The 15,223-nt window shown below is 42.2% G+C and overlaps 1 protein-coding gene across 2 annotated transcripts in view; it reads left to right on the top strand.

The window, feature by feature from the left end:
- The window catches only part of SOCS7 (suppressor of cytokine signaling 7), a 939,941-nt gene that overhangs the window by 268,137 nt on the left and 656,581 nt on the right, over nt 1-15,223 (top strand). For both annotated transcript variants that reach the window (XM_044055367.1, XM_044055366.1), the window contains exons 2-3: nt 9,463-9,527; nt 11,593-11,697. In XM_044055367.1, the coding sequence (XP_043911302.1) occupies nt 9,463-9,527; nt 11,593-11,697 (170 nt within the window). The remainder of the gene's footprint in view (nt 1-9,462; nt 9,528-11,592; nt 11,698-15,223) is intronic.

Genomic DNA, 15,223 nt, shown 5'->3' with positions numbered 1-15,223 from the left:
CAGTACTGTAATGTTTGCACAATCCCCAATGCAACAGTCTTGCCACATATACATTATTATGTCTTTCAGTATATAGGCCCTCCGTCATGAGTTTATCACACCCAACATCAAGACGTGTGACTGAAACCAGTTCTCTTTTACCAAACCTGCATTTGTCTGTGTCTCCCACATGTTCAGTGGACTTTGTAATCCCATGCTGCCATTAGTAACCCTTCAGCTTTTGGTTTGAGATCACTTCTCCTCAACCATTCCCGCATCAAATCCCGATCAACATGAGGTTGTTCCAAGAGATCTCTGTACTTGCCACAATATTTAGGCTTTTCCACACTTCTTTCCTTTTCTTTTGATCCATCTCCTTATATTCTTTCCTTTCTCTCCTTTGTAGTGGAATTTGTGTTATATGCAGCTTGCTGTGAGAAGATAGTAAGAGGTGTTGTGTGGAGAAAATTGGATGAGGTGTGTCTTGTCATCATTTATTTATTGGTTTGTTGTGCAAGCAGCAATGCTTTTGGCCCTGTTTCTACCCATGACCATCAACCCGAACTCTGTAAGCCCATTTGTTCCTCCCGACCCCGTATGTAAGGACATTAGAAGTGTAAAATGAAAGGTGTGCACAAATAACTTTTCAGAGGTAAGAGCACACACAAACATGACTGATACAACTAATATGTCATTTTCAAAGACAGACAACTTTTTTCAGAGGTCCACAGTGGAAAAAGAAGGAATCACTAGCACATAAGCTGTTCAGACGAAATTGGTATCACTATGGTAAGGAGAGAATGAAAAGGCCTAGAGCAGGGCCCAAGGTCAGTGTCAAGTGAAAAGTCATCAACTAATATTTTTTGTATTATGACAAGCACTGCAAGAGCCATTAGAATATTGAACCAGATTTGTCTCTGCATAGCGGTAGGCCATGTCACTCAAAAAGATAGTTCATAGGTAATTACTAGGTTAATGACCCTAAGGTGTCTTTTTAAGCCTCGCCATGTAAAGGTGAGACTCAAACCTTGTACCTTGTGTCTTTGAGGTAAACACCTTAACCATTATGCAAACCCCCCAAAAGGAGTAAGTCCTGCTACTATTGCCATAGTAACTGTAACAGGAACTGACAACGGATGTGAGCTGGAACCACTCCATCTGATCGAATGTTGTCTTTCTTCTACACAGTTTTTAAGCCATTTAGTGGCACTGAAGGGCATTGATTGAAAGGTTGTTTCTACTAAGGGCCAGAAGAAGTGTTGCATGGTCAGCAGCACTAGATAATTTGTAGAGGTCCATAAAGACCAGTCCTATAATTCAGCCATGAAATATTCATGAGTGGACTCTGTAATGTCCAGTAAAATAGTATGAGTACCAAGATTAAGCCTGAAAGCATGTTTTCAGTTGTACTGAAGGTTGTATTTGCTTAGATGATAAAGTAGTTGTATGTGAATGTATTTCTCTATAGTTTTTGTTAAGGGAACAACAAAACTAATGGTTGATTAGGATGACTAATGCGGTTCTATATTATGTTGCCGAAACGGCATAAGATCGAATGCTGTTTCATTGACAAATAAATGGTGAACTCTACATGCAGCAAAAGCCCAGGTCAGCAATTTTTTTTCCTAGGGGAAAAAAATCGCTTGTCCATCGTTTTGAAATTGCCCTTTACCCCACTGTAGTGCGATCTCAGAGTTGGTATGTTTAGTTGGGGTGTGTGGGGGCACAGCACCCCACATTGGGGGGTATGAGGGGGCAAAGTCCCCCAATTTGAATTGTTTGAAACTGTGTGTTGTGTCTTGTTGGCCTACTGATTTTTTTTTTCCCTGGGAAAAAAAATCGATGATCTGGGCTTTTGCTGATTGTAGAGTTCACTGTTTATTTGTCGCTGAAACAGCATTTGTCTTTATGCCATTTTGAAAACATAACATAGACCTGACTAATGTCAGTATTCCTTATTTAACAGTGACACCCAACCTATGTGACAGCCTGGTGTGTGATAATTGGCTGAAATGTATGCTCATCAAATGGGATTTGCTGTACTAGGTACATTGCCTTAACCTGAGATGCAGCTATTTTAGCGGTGTTAGTAGTGCGACTTGGCAGTGCAGGAGTCCCCTTGTGTGCGAAGTGTGTGGGGTTTGACCTGTACTGAAATGTCTTTTAAAGACATAAAGCAATCTTAAATACCTCCATTTATATTCAGCACTGATTTTGATTGAAAAGCTTTCCCTCGTTTGTTCTAGATCCATTTTGACTTTTTGCTGATAATGTGTGGTGTTGAGATACTGCCAGGAAGAAGGTGTATTAATCATTAAAATTGATTGCATCTGTTGTAGGCTTATTTGCCTGTTACTGGGCTTGTTTCGTTGAATTGGATTTGTCACTGGTGATAACCCTTTGTGCTGCATAGTTACTTTAAATGGCTGCATCATAAGACTGTCAATGTTATTTGACAGTTTAGTTAGGTATACCTGGATGTTCTTCGTGTTTCACTGTTGCAGTCATCACATTTGGGTTATCTGCTTGCAGTAGCCCTCAGTCGGCCTGATTATCAAAGCCTTGGGTCCTGCAACGGTTGCTGTCTCATCTTCCATGACGTCCGGTAGTCAGGGGTATAAAACATGTAGCCGACGCTATTACATCAGTCTTTCTTGCCGTGTGGTGCCCAAAGCAGAAGCAGTTCTCAAGTGCCGGTCGGCTGACTCCTGAAATTTTCATTTTCGAGTTTCAGAACCGAAGTCTTCAACTAAAGCTAAGTACCCCATTGGGGAAAGTTTTTCTTGCTCTAAACCGATGTCAGTGAAAGTCAGTAATTGTATTTCTTGTGGAAAGCAAATACCTCATAAAGATTTTAATTCGTACTGTATTCCTTGCCTAGGCCCTGACCATGAGGCACCTCGCTGTCAATTTTGTGCCTTATTTAAACAGCAAACTATTCGTCTTCGGTATATTTACGCTTCTAAATATTTTGGTACTCGGTTCAATTATCCAGATATATCTTCGGTAAGCAATCCAACTACCGACATTCCGAAAAAACGCAAAGATAAAGACAGAGACAGGCCGCCTAGGTCCAAATCTGCCGACGATGCTTCTCCTAAGCTAGTAGCCAGTTCGCCAGTACTCAGTGAGTTGCTTTCGCAGACCCTGATACCTGCTACTTTAGATTCGCAGGCCTCTACTGAGACCCATTCGGAGTCCGGTATGCCACGAGATGCTTCAACTGTGGAACCTGCGGATGTCTCTACCTTGGATGGGTCCCTGGCCGCTGGGCAGGCACTGGCTTTTGAGGGTGTATTCAGGCCTACTGACTTGCATATTAAACCAACTCCATCTTCTTCTTCATGGCCTAAAACTCGAACCATACCTAAAAAATCGATGCCCAGACCGCATGGTCAGGCCTCTATGCCTAAAAAACAAATGATAAGAATGGCTGAAGACCTTACTACATTAATCAGGGGAAGCCAACCTTCCCCCTTTAAGAGACCTAGGACTGAATTTGCCTATGATACTTCTGATCAGGATTCTGAAGTTTCTGTTCCTCTGATGACCAGGAGTTGCCCTTATCTACCTATGAGGATTCTGATGCAGAAGACTCCATTCCCTCTGCTTCCCCTCCAGTGGATTTCTCTTTTGGTGAAACTTTGCATACTCTTAGGGAGCATTTCCGCTGGGAAAACCAGGATTACTCTGATTCTAAAAAGAGACTTAGGGATTTCTTACTCCTACACCAACACTGGCCTTTAGCTGTCCCCCCTGTACTGGACATTGTTGATGACCATTTCACAGGGACCCAAGGGCATTAAGACTACTACTGCCAAAAATCCTACCCCCTCTGATAAAGATTCCAGGGCGTTGGATAGATGGGGGTAAGAAGGTATACACTTCTGCAACCTTGGCCATTAGGACCTTAAATTGCCAGTTTTGTATGTTAAAGTATCAGCAGCATATTATTGGATTGCTTAAACAGAAAATGATGTTGATTCCTGACTGTGCTGAAAATAAGGATTTACAGGATTTAATGCATTTTGCTGAACAAGTTGGAAAACATACTTTGCAATGTGGTTTTGATTCACTAGAGGCATCTTGCACGGCTGCTGTCACTGGGTCTGTACTTAGAAGGCATGCTTGGCTTAAGGAGCAATCTTTGCCAGGTCATGTTAAAGCTAAATTGCTGGGTGTTCCCTTAAATCAGGACCGCCTGTTTGGCAACAAAGCAGAAGTAATACTGAAAAAGATGGAGGATAAAGCTAAATCTATGCAAACTGTTAAAGATTTCCTACACGTTCAGCCTCCAAGATTTAGGAGGCATTGGCCCTCTAAGAATTGGTCCTTTCCTGCCTCTTCCAGACCTTCTCAGTCCAAACCCAGAACCAGCAGAACACCCAGACTTCAGTCCCAAGGTACGCACAGGACTAAGCAGTGGGGGGCTCCCACTTCCAACTCAGGGAGTAGTAAGACTCTGCCCTATGGTAAACTGTCTTAATGACTTAACTTTAAAACTTCCAAGCCCTTCTCAACTGACTGCTCCTTTAGGGGGAAAGATTGCTCTGCAGACAAAAAACTGGGAACGCATTACCCAGGACAAATAGGTTTTAAATATAGTTTCCCAAGGAAACAGATTTCACTTCCACATGTTACCAACCCCAAACGGTTGGCCAGATCTACCCCCAAATCAGTGGGCAGAGGCTCAAAAGCAAGTACTCTTTCTCCTAAACATAAGGGCTATTCAGACTGTACCAGAAGAGGAAAAGGGACGAGGTTTCTACTCAAGACTTTTCCTGGCACCCAAAAAAGACAACTCATGGTGTCCTATCCTGGACTTTTCTATCCTAAACACCTTTTTGGTGATCCCAAAATTCAAGGTGCTAACTCTTCACCATTTGCTTCCTATGCTAGGCAAGGATGCCTGGTTGGCAACACTGGATTTAAAGGAAGCCTACCTGCACATCTCAATCAGGGAATCTTGCAGAAGATCCCTACACTTCAAAGCAGGTTACATGCACTATCAGTTCTCTGCACTGCCCTTTGGCTTATCTACTGCGCCAAGGGTATTCATAAAGTGCCTAGCTCCAGTCATTGCATTTTGCAGGCAAAGAAATATTCAAATATACCCATACTTGGACGATTGACTAATTCAGGCAGAAAGCCAGGATATACTTTGAATCATCTGGCGTTTGTACAAAAGGTGCTAACTTGTCTGGGGTACACCATAAACAAAAATAAATCACATCTTGTACCCTGTCAACAAATTATATTCCTGGGAGCAAGCTTGAACACAACTTCCCAGATGGCTTTCCTCACGCCAGAGAAACAAATTCATTTGACAGCTTACTTTAAACAAATGGCCACAAAAACCCTGCTATCTGCAAGGCAAATACTGCAAGCCTTGGGGTTCATGGCCTCCTGCATTCTCTTAATTCCATATGCAAGACTGCATATGAGGAAACTACAATGGTATCTAAAAAGCCTATGGTGTCAACATTCTCAGGGTCTAGAAGCAATGATTCCTATCATACCTTTCCTATAGTTAGAGTTCCTTTGGTGGGAAGAGGACTGCCACCAAAACAAGGGACTACCATTCACTCTACCTCTAGCCGCCCAAACCCTAACAACAGATGCATCAGACAATGCATGGAGGGCTCACCTGGCAGGGAAGTGCATTCAGAGCAAATGTAACAGAAGTCAAATGTACCTGCATATCAATCAAAAAGAAATGTTAGCTGTACAGAATGCTCTGACAGCCTTCAAGGACCACATTCTTCCAGGACAATTAATGGTAAGGACGGACAACACCACTGTTATGTGGTACATAAACAAGCAGGGGGGACCCATTCATTCCCCCTCTGCAGACTAGCCATGGCTCTGTGGAACACAACCTTGAGCTACCAAGTGCATTTACAGGCTCAATTCCTGCCAGGAAAGCTAAATACACTGGCAGACGATCTAAGCAGAAATCTCATGGACCCACATGAGTGGAAACTGGAACCAAAGACTTTCAACATGTTGATAAACAAATGGGGGAGCCCAGATATAGACCTGTTTGCCTCCCCCCAGAACTGCCAATTGGACAAATTCTGCATAAGGACTCCCCACAAACAAGCTTGGAAAGTGGATGCCCTGTCCTTCAATTGGAAAAATCTATTAGTTTATGCCTTTCCTCCTCTGCCTCTCCAAAGTACTACTAAAGATCAAACAGGGCAATACTGATTGCACCAGACTGGCCACGCCAACACTGGTACCCCCTCTTGCACAGTGTGTCACTGCTGGCACCATGGCACCTGCCTTAGACTCCTACCCTGCTGTCCCAGCAGGAGGGCCAGATTCTGCATCCTCAGCTTCAAACCCTGAACCTGGCAGCCTGGCTAATTACTTGACCTCTCCATTACCATCCCTCAGTAAACAAGTGTTGGATGTCATTTTGGAGGCAAGGAGGCCTAGTACTAGAAAATCTTATGCTGAAAAATGGAAAACATTCTGTTCCTGGAACCAAACTCAAAGGATGGCACAGCAGTGTCCAATTTACCTCAGATTCTTCAATACTTAACTAAGATGCTTCACAAGGGCCTTTCTTTTTCCTCCATCAAAATTCATGCCTCAGCCATTTCAGCTCATTACCACACAGAACCACCCCTCTTCTCTCATCCACTGCTCAAGCAGTTCCTCAGAGGGGCCAAAAACTGACCACCCAGGAGAGCCCCAACTCCAGCCTGGGACCTTAACTTTGTATTGGAAAAACTTACTGTACCTCCTTTTGAGCCAGCTACAAGTGCAGAGTTAAAATTCCTTTCTTGGAAAACAGCCTTCCTTTTAGCAATCACTTCAGCAAGAAGGGTATCTGAATTACAGGCCCTTATGGCAGTGGAGCCTTTCATCATTTTTCATGCGGACAGGGTGTCCCTCAGAACCCCTCCTTCATGCCCAAGGTGGTATCCACTGTGGCTCTTAATCAGTCCATTCATTTGCCAACCTTCTTTTCTAATCCACAGAACAAAGGGGAACGGATGCTGCGCTCCTTAGATGTGCACAGACAACTTAGATTTTACTTGGACAGGACTAAACTTCAAAGGAAATCTGAACAACTGCTGGTGGCATTTGCTGCAGGGGCAGAGGGGAAGGCCATTTCAAAACAAACCATTTCTAAATGGATAGGCCATTGCATTCATTTCTGCTATAAGCACCATGGAAAACCTATCCCACAGGGGATAAGACTGCACTCAACCAGGGCTGCATCTACCTCTACAGCCTTTCTCAGAGGTGTCCCTACCAGGAACATCCTAGAAGCTGCTACCTGGAGTTCTGTACATACTTTCACCAAGCATTACCATTTGCCTATTTTCTCTAAATCCAGAGCTGGTTTTGCCACTGCAGTCTTGCAGGGACTTATAGCTGGTCCTAATGCTATCTAAATTCCTCCTCCCATACTTAGCTTTGGGAATCTACCCAAATGTGATGACTGCAACAGTGAAACATGAAGAACATAGTACAGTTGTGTACACTTACCATAAATTTACATGTTCGAGTGTATTCACTGTTGCAGTCCTGGTTACCCTCCCTCCAGCCCTCTGACTTCTTTTGGCTATACCTCTGTTTTCTTTTACTATGCTTAAAAGCTTTTTGGTGTATTTGCTTTTTTTGTTGGAGGTATAACCTTGTATATTTATCTTGAGACAGTTCAGTGAACTGTTTGTGGCTTGTGGATTAAACTGTTTCCTGTGACAGCTTCTGGTGTCTTTTAATATGTTTTACCTTCTACAGGTTACCTTGTATATTTATATTTAATTGCTTCCCATTAGGGGGCACCTGACATCTGGGGCAAGAAAATCTGATGTAATGGTGTCGGCTGCATGCTTTATACCCCTGACTACCTGACGTCATGGAAGATGAGACAGCAACCGACACAAGACCCAAGAGTTTGATAATCAGGCCAACTGAGGGCTACTGCAAGCAGAGAACCCAAATGTGATGACTGCAACAGTGAATACACTCGAACATCTACATTTATGGTAAGTGTACACAGCTGTACTTTCTCATGATTTATGACATTGTACTTAAAATGGGTGGCATTTCACAATAAGTACATCTTGGTCATTTATTCACTCATTCATTCTTGCATTACCCACTCAGTCCCTTTCATGGTTGTTTAGGGACCAAGAAGCTATCCTGGCCTGCACTCCCTGCACATAAGGAAGAGAAACTAATCCTGGATGGAGCAGCAGCCCATTGCAGGGTAAACATATACATAATTATGGATGTTATGCACAGCTGTGCTCAGTTTGAACAGTCAGTAGTTTACCTATGGCATGGCATGTCTTTGGGAAATCAAATAAAGTAGAAAACCCAGACAGATACAAGAAGAATGTGAAGAGACTCAGAAAGCAGCCTAGCAAAGAACCAAACTGGGGAACCCACTACAGGCCAGTAATGCCAACTCCGGTGTCACTGTCTCTCCCCAGTGTGATTACACTTTGCTTGTGCTAATGCCTTAATGTTAATGGATTGACATTTTGTGTTTTTGAGTGGCACATTGCCTGAAATATCTGTTACAAGTCAGAGTGTGTGTGTGCTTGCATTCATGTTGCTTTTGGGTGTGTGTGCATTTACTGTCGTCTCTTTGTTTTCATGTTAACTTGCTGGGAGTTAAGGTTTTGCATAACGTACTATATTATTTATTTTAAAATACATGTTTGTTTTCTAGTTGATGGATTTTTTTAAGGACGTGATTTTAGGGCTGTTGATTTGCTGCGTACTGCGCGTGTGATAGCTGGTAATTTGTGGTACTTTTTTGAAGCAGTAATGTTGTTAACTACTGACAGATAGCATTTGCTTGCCAGAGGTGTGGGTAGTTTAGTCAACCCTGCTGTTACTGGTGGTAAGACAAGCATCTGACTGATATTTGACATTTATAGCCTAGAAATGCTGGTGTTTTTGACCGACCACCAGGGTTATTTTTTTTTGTGGTGAGGAGTATTGGCCTGAGACAGCATTTGTTCACTTACTGGCAAAGTGGGTGTATTTTGCTAAGTAACATTTTTAACTTTCTGCAAGTGAAAGATTAATGTTTATCATTCGCTTACCTTTGTTAACCATGAACATCCTGCAGGAAAGGCCTATTTTCAGTGGAGTCTCAAGGAGAGAAGAATCTTCAACACATGAGTGAAAACGTGCAATATAAGGAGTGTAGAATAAACATGAACAAGTTGAAAGAGAGTGTTTTTAATGATGACTCATAAAGTGGAGGTATTTGCTGCTATTTTTACAGTTATGGTGCAGTTAATTGGTAATGGTTATACACTTCTGTGGTTGTTAATATATTATGCTATGTAGAGCTCATAAATGTAGCAGTAAATCATTTTTACTGTAAAGGGACTTGGAAGTAACAGACTCATAGCTTACATTTGATTTCTTTCATAACGTAGAGGAGATAGTTGATTGTAGTTTGTGTACTAATGTCATTTTTTTTTTATTTTTATCTTCCTTCAGGAAACCGAGGCTTACAAGAACCCAAAGTGCCTTTTCTCCAGTCTCCTTCGCCCCTGTCTTCACAGGTAAGAGCGTCTGTGGTGCGGATGAAAATGTGTGAGGCACAAACTGTTACTGAACTTCCTACTACTATTACAGAAACAAATCCCTTCCTCAGCACTGTCTTTCTTCACTCTGTTTTATGCTGGATGCCTGTGGCAAAGCTTTCTGACCACTGTCATGGTCCTACACACAGATTTGCTGCATTAGATGTGTTTCAGTTTACTGATGCAGTAGTGAGAGGGTGTTCTGTGCCCTAAAGCCAGTTTTCATTGCCATGGCACAGGTTGTGTGAATCTGTTCTGATTATGTCACTAACTCCATTCCCACACTTCAACGTTCATACCGTGGGCCGTGAACAGGGTGAAGGGAAACAAAAGAAAGTGAAAATGGAGAGGCAGTCTCCTCATAAATTACTTGTTTAGTGTGTGTTTTCAGAGTGTTTCCATGTAGCTGTGTAAAGCAGAGGTCTGAAACACAAGCACGTTGTCTGTGTACTTTACAGCAGCTGTCTCCATGCCTTATTTCACATACTTATGTATATTATCTTGTTCCTATGTACTGGTTGATTAATAACTTATACAACCCGTCTAGTTAGTTGTTTTAGGGATAGTTTTGTATTGTGCACCCTTTGCACGCAAAATATCTTGATTAGTTTAGCACGCTGCTTATTTTTTACGCTGTAATGTACATATTGTATTTATGAACATTACTGCATTCATTGAAGGTTGTGCATTAGGCCCGGCAAGCTAACACGTAAAAATCTACTGCCAATCATTAGCGGACTGGAGTTCCGCTGTGGTGACCCCTAACCGGGAAAAGCCGAAAGACACAAACAAACTGCATTGCTGATACTGCCAAGATAGTTTGCTACTTTGTTTTATTCTGCTACCCTGCTAGAAAAGGAGGTAGATCCCCCTTTTTTTTATCCTTTTTTATTGTCCCCTGACTGACACTGTAACCTTACTATGGCCATACCCATTTGTTCCCCATCAGCAGACAGAAAGCTGTCATTCTGGCAACCATAAGAATTTTTTTTTCCCTGTTTCTGGCCATTACCCTAGCTGTGGCAGCTGATACGCTTGTTCCCTGACACAAGGGCCCTGCTGCAAATTCCCTGTACATATGTGCAGTCCTGTACATGCCCAGTGCAGGCCATGGAGTGAAATTAGCTTGACTAATCTTAAGTGCTCCTCTACTCTCTTAGGATGGTCGAGCAGTGTCAGTCATTCACTCCCACCCTCTCTTATTAGCTCCTTCACCCATCAGTTTACTACCTCGTCCTGATTTGCCTGTCACATTCAAAGCTCTAGCCCTATGTAGCACAGAGTTGACTATTGCAGTCTCACTTTAACTTCAAATGCTGCATTGTCATGAGAAGTATGCTGAATTGCTGATTTAAGTAAAGGCTCCTGTGGGTAGGATTTGTCAGTTGACATGACACTGTGGCTTCTGCTTGAGATAAAAGTGATTCAAGATAAGAAGTACTTGTGCCATTGGGAAGCTGACAGATGTTTACAGTCTTTGTGTAATGATGTTAGAGCTGCAGCAAAAGTGATTCTTTTAGAAGGATGAGGCCATGGCTGGTGTTTGTGGTACTAAGGTGCTTTGGCATTGCCATCCCATAGATGGAGTTTATTATTGTGATTTGTACAACATCCTCCCATGGTTGTGTATCTGTTATGTGACTGTTGCAGTCTCCTCCCATGTTTGGTATGCGCATCATATGACATGGGGAATATTCTCCCATAGTTGGTGTGTACCCTATGGTACTTGTGTAGTATCTTACTGTGGTTGGTATATACATCATGTTATGGCTGAAACAGGCCAGCTGAATGTGGACCAGGAGAGACGGGCCTTTGGAGCACTGATAGGAGTGTAAAACAATAAGTCATTTATTAGGAATCAAAATGTGTTTTAAAATAATAAATAGTATATTCCTGTGATTTTAAAGATGATGAATGAGGAGATATTGGGAGGGTGTCTTATTCTTGTTTGAATTATGACTTGAAGACACTTTTGTAAGAACTGAGTAATAGATGCCTCGATGTTGCAATTTACCAATATATTATTGTCATTTGAAATATGCAGGTGAGACAGTATCGCTGGTGGACGTGGATATTTCCCATCGTGGGGCCAACTCTCCTCATCCGCCAACACCCCCTCCTCCCCCACGCCGCAGCCTCAGTCTCCTAGGTATGTTGCAGCTAATTTTGTAGTAATGATGAGCAGAATGTACCAAGGTATTTGTAGTTCTTCAGCATTTTATTCCGAACTTTACATGGCTGGTGTACCTTCCAGATGTACACTGGATATTCAGCTGTGCTGTACCCTTGAGTGCATGTCCTCCCTTACCTTGTTAAATTGTAGCAATTCCTCTAGGGTCAGCCTCATAGTGTCTGCAGGCATCAACGCTTGCATATTTACACTCAAATTAGTAGGTGCAGAGCCATGTTACATACAAGTTTTCGAAAGAAAGCAGCTTAAAGTTTAACTAGACACAGCTGCTGGACAGAATCTGAGTAGTCCTTGTGGATCAGTTCTTTATCCCAGTTAAATTCAAACAAATAAATAAAATGATGGCCACCGCAACTGTCAGTGATATTTGATCCCATCTGGAACAGCTAAAGAAATGTTAAGTGATGTTTATGTTCAAAATTATGTTAAGTCATAATTTTCTTAGGCCTTTAAATATCTTCACCAAGAAACATGCACAAAATTGCTTGGCCTCAGTAAATGCACACAGCTGGATGAAAGAAACTGCTTTTGGGAGTTTGCCAGAGCATGAACATTTGCTGATGCACATTTGTTTACAAAACATTACAAAAATTAATGTTAATTTGTTTATCATGACGGACAAAATTCATTTTATGAGTAAGTGCATCACTACGTTTATGCAGTTTGCTTTATTTTTAGAATATACATGTGCATATGCTGTATCCTGTAGTACTTTGTAAGTTTTAGCTTGCATTCTGACTGAATTGAATATTTGTATAACTTCTATGGACATGTTTATGGATTTGTATTTTTACATTGCTGCAGCTAGATTGTGACTGAAGAGAGGCCTTTGTAGTCCAGTTCACTTAGTGAAAAAGTGAACAGTTCTACTGCTTGTACTACAATATCAAAGTTATGATTCTAGACGTATGATACCTTGTGTATGCTGTGAGTTTAGAACTTGATTTTGTCAGAAAGCCTAGGATTCAGTGAATAAACGTTAGAAAGTAACTTTATCGACAGCTCTGTTGAAGACAGTGAGTTAAGATGGTGCCTGAAATGATCTGTATTCCTCAGAATTCCTGCAGGAGCCAATGGCAGTTTACATGCTTGAGACTTGAGCATAGACATTACCTCCTCTTGTCTCGGTCTTGTGATGTTTTACTAAAGAACTGTGATAGATACTGGAGTAACTAGACTGAAAGCACGGCTGCTGTCACACACTAAGCTGGGCAAGGGCTCACAATCGGGCATTATTGCTTTAGTTTGCTAACTCTTGTGAAATAATTTCTCAGCTGCCTTATGATATAGAATGCTACCCAACGTTGCATGTTTATTCGACTACCACATCTGAAATGTAGTCATGTTTGAAAACGTAAAACTTCACTAGTACAGTGATTTCGGGGGGGGGGGGGGTTCTCCTCTGCTTCATTCTGATAAGTCGTACCCAGTGTCTCATGTTTATCATGGGGTCTTGTGGTACTCCATTTCTCCAATTCACTTTTGATCGCTAAGTCGTGCTTGCTTAGATGTTTTTTGTGTTTCACTGTTGCAGTCATGACATTTGGGTTATCTGCCTGCAGGTAGTCCTCAGTTGGCCTGAATACCAGAGTGTTGGGATTTTTGCGTCGGATGCTTTTGCTTCTTCCATGATGTCAGGTCGTCAGGGGTATAAGACATGCATCCGACGCCATTACACCAGTCTTTCTTGCCATGCGGTGCCCGAAGCAGAAGCATTTCACAAGTGCCAGTCGGCCACCTCCTGAAATTTTCGTTTTTCGAGTTTCAGACCTGAAGTCTTCTAAAAGATAAGTACCCCGTTGGGGATCCTTTTTTCTTGATCTAACCGATGTCAGAAAAAATTAATAATTGTCTTGCCTGTGGAAAGCAAATACCTCACAGAGATTTTTATTTTTACTGCATCACCTGTTTAGACCCAGACCATGACGTCCCTAGCTGTCAGTTTTGTGCCTTGTTCAACGCAATTGTTGGGCAATTTTTGTAGCTAAATTCTTTCATTCTCTATCTCTGTACTCCGAAATGGCTTCGATAAGCCATCCGACTACCGATCTTCTGTAAAAACGCACGGATAAAAACAGAAACGGACCGTATAGGTCCAAAACTGCTGACGACGCTACTGTTAAGCTAGTCACCAGTCCACCGGTACTCAGTGAGGCGCTTTCGCAGCTCCTGATATCTGCTTCTACAGATTTGCAGCCCTCTACTGAAACCCATTCGGAGTCCGGTATGCTGCGAGATGCTACTTCGACTATGGAACCTGTGGATGTCTCTACCTTTGATGGGTCCAGAGCCGCTTTGCAGGCATCGGCTTCTGAAGGTGTATTCAGGCCTTCCGATTTACATATTAAACTGATGACATCATTTCAAACCAAAAATACAGAATTTCTCAGGCCTAGAGTTCGCACTGCACCTAGGAAACTGATGACCAAAGCGCATTCTCAGGCCCACATGCCACAAAAACAAATGCTTAGAATCGCTGAAGACCTCATTTCCTTAATTAGGGGAAGTCAACCTTCCCCCTCAGAGAGACCAAGAACTGATTTTCCTTTTGATTCTTGTGATCAGGAATCTTAACTCTGATCCTTCTGACTACCTACCAGGACATACCCTTATCTACCTATGAGGATTCTGATGCAGAGGCTTCCATTCCCTCTGCTTTCCCTCCAGAAGATTTTTCTTTTGGTGAAACCCTGCATACCCTTAGAGAGCATTTCCGCTGGGGGAGCCAGGACTACTCTCAGTCCAAAAAGAGAATCAGGGAATTTTTAAACTTGCCTCAGCACAGGCCTCTAGCTATCCCTCTTGTTCTGGAAATTGTAGATGATGTTTTCTTGGAATCCAGCATTACCCCTGATACTTTACCTCCAGCTCCCAGAAAACCTAACCGGTACTATAAAGTACCTGACTCTCACAAATTCCTTTTTAAGAATCCTACTACGGATCCAGAGACCATTTCACAGGGACCTAAAGGCATTAAGGCTACAACTTCCAAAAATCCTACCCCTTCAGACAGGGATTCTAGGGCTTTAGACAGATGGGGTAAGAAGGTATACACCTCTGCTACTCTTGCCATTAGGGCTTTAAATTGCCAGTTTCATATGTTAAAGTACCAGCAGCATATTTTGGAGCTAATTAAACAGAAAGTGATGTTGATTCCTGACTGTGCAGAACACAAAAGATTTACAAGAGTTAATGCATTCTGCTAACCAAGTTGGTAAACATACTTTGCAATGTGGGTTTGATGCCTTAGAATTATCTTGCAGGGCTGCTGTCACTGGGTCTGTTCTTAGAAGGCATGCTTGGCTTAAGGAACAAAACTTGCCAGATTATGTCAAAGCAAAATTACCGGATTCCCCATTAAACCAAGAGCGATTATTTGGTAATAAAGCAGACGTCCTCAAAAGAATGGAGAAGAAAGCGAAATTGATACAGACTGTTAAAGGTTTCTTACAAGTACAGCCACCTCGATTCAGTAGGCATTGGC

This window comes from Protopterus annectens, chromosome 13.part0, assembly GCF_019279795.1.
Source record: "Protopterus annectens isolate FY-2018-M chromosome 13.part0, PAN1.0, whole genome shotgun sequence".
Classification (NCBI taxonomy): Eukaryota; Metazoa; Chordata; order Ceratodontiformes; family Protopteridae; genus Protopterus; species Protopterus annectens.
This window is presented reverse-complemented; position numbering and strand designations above follow the sequence as displayed.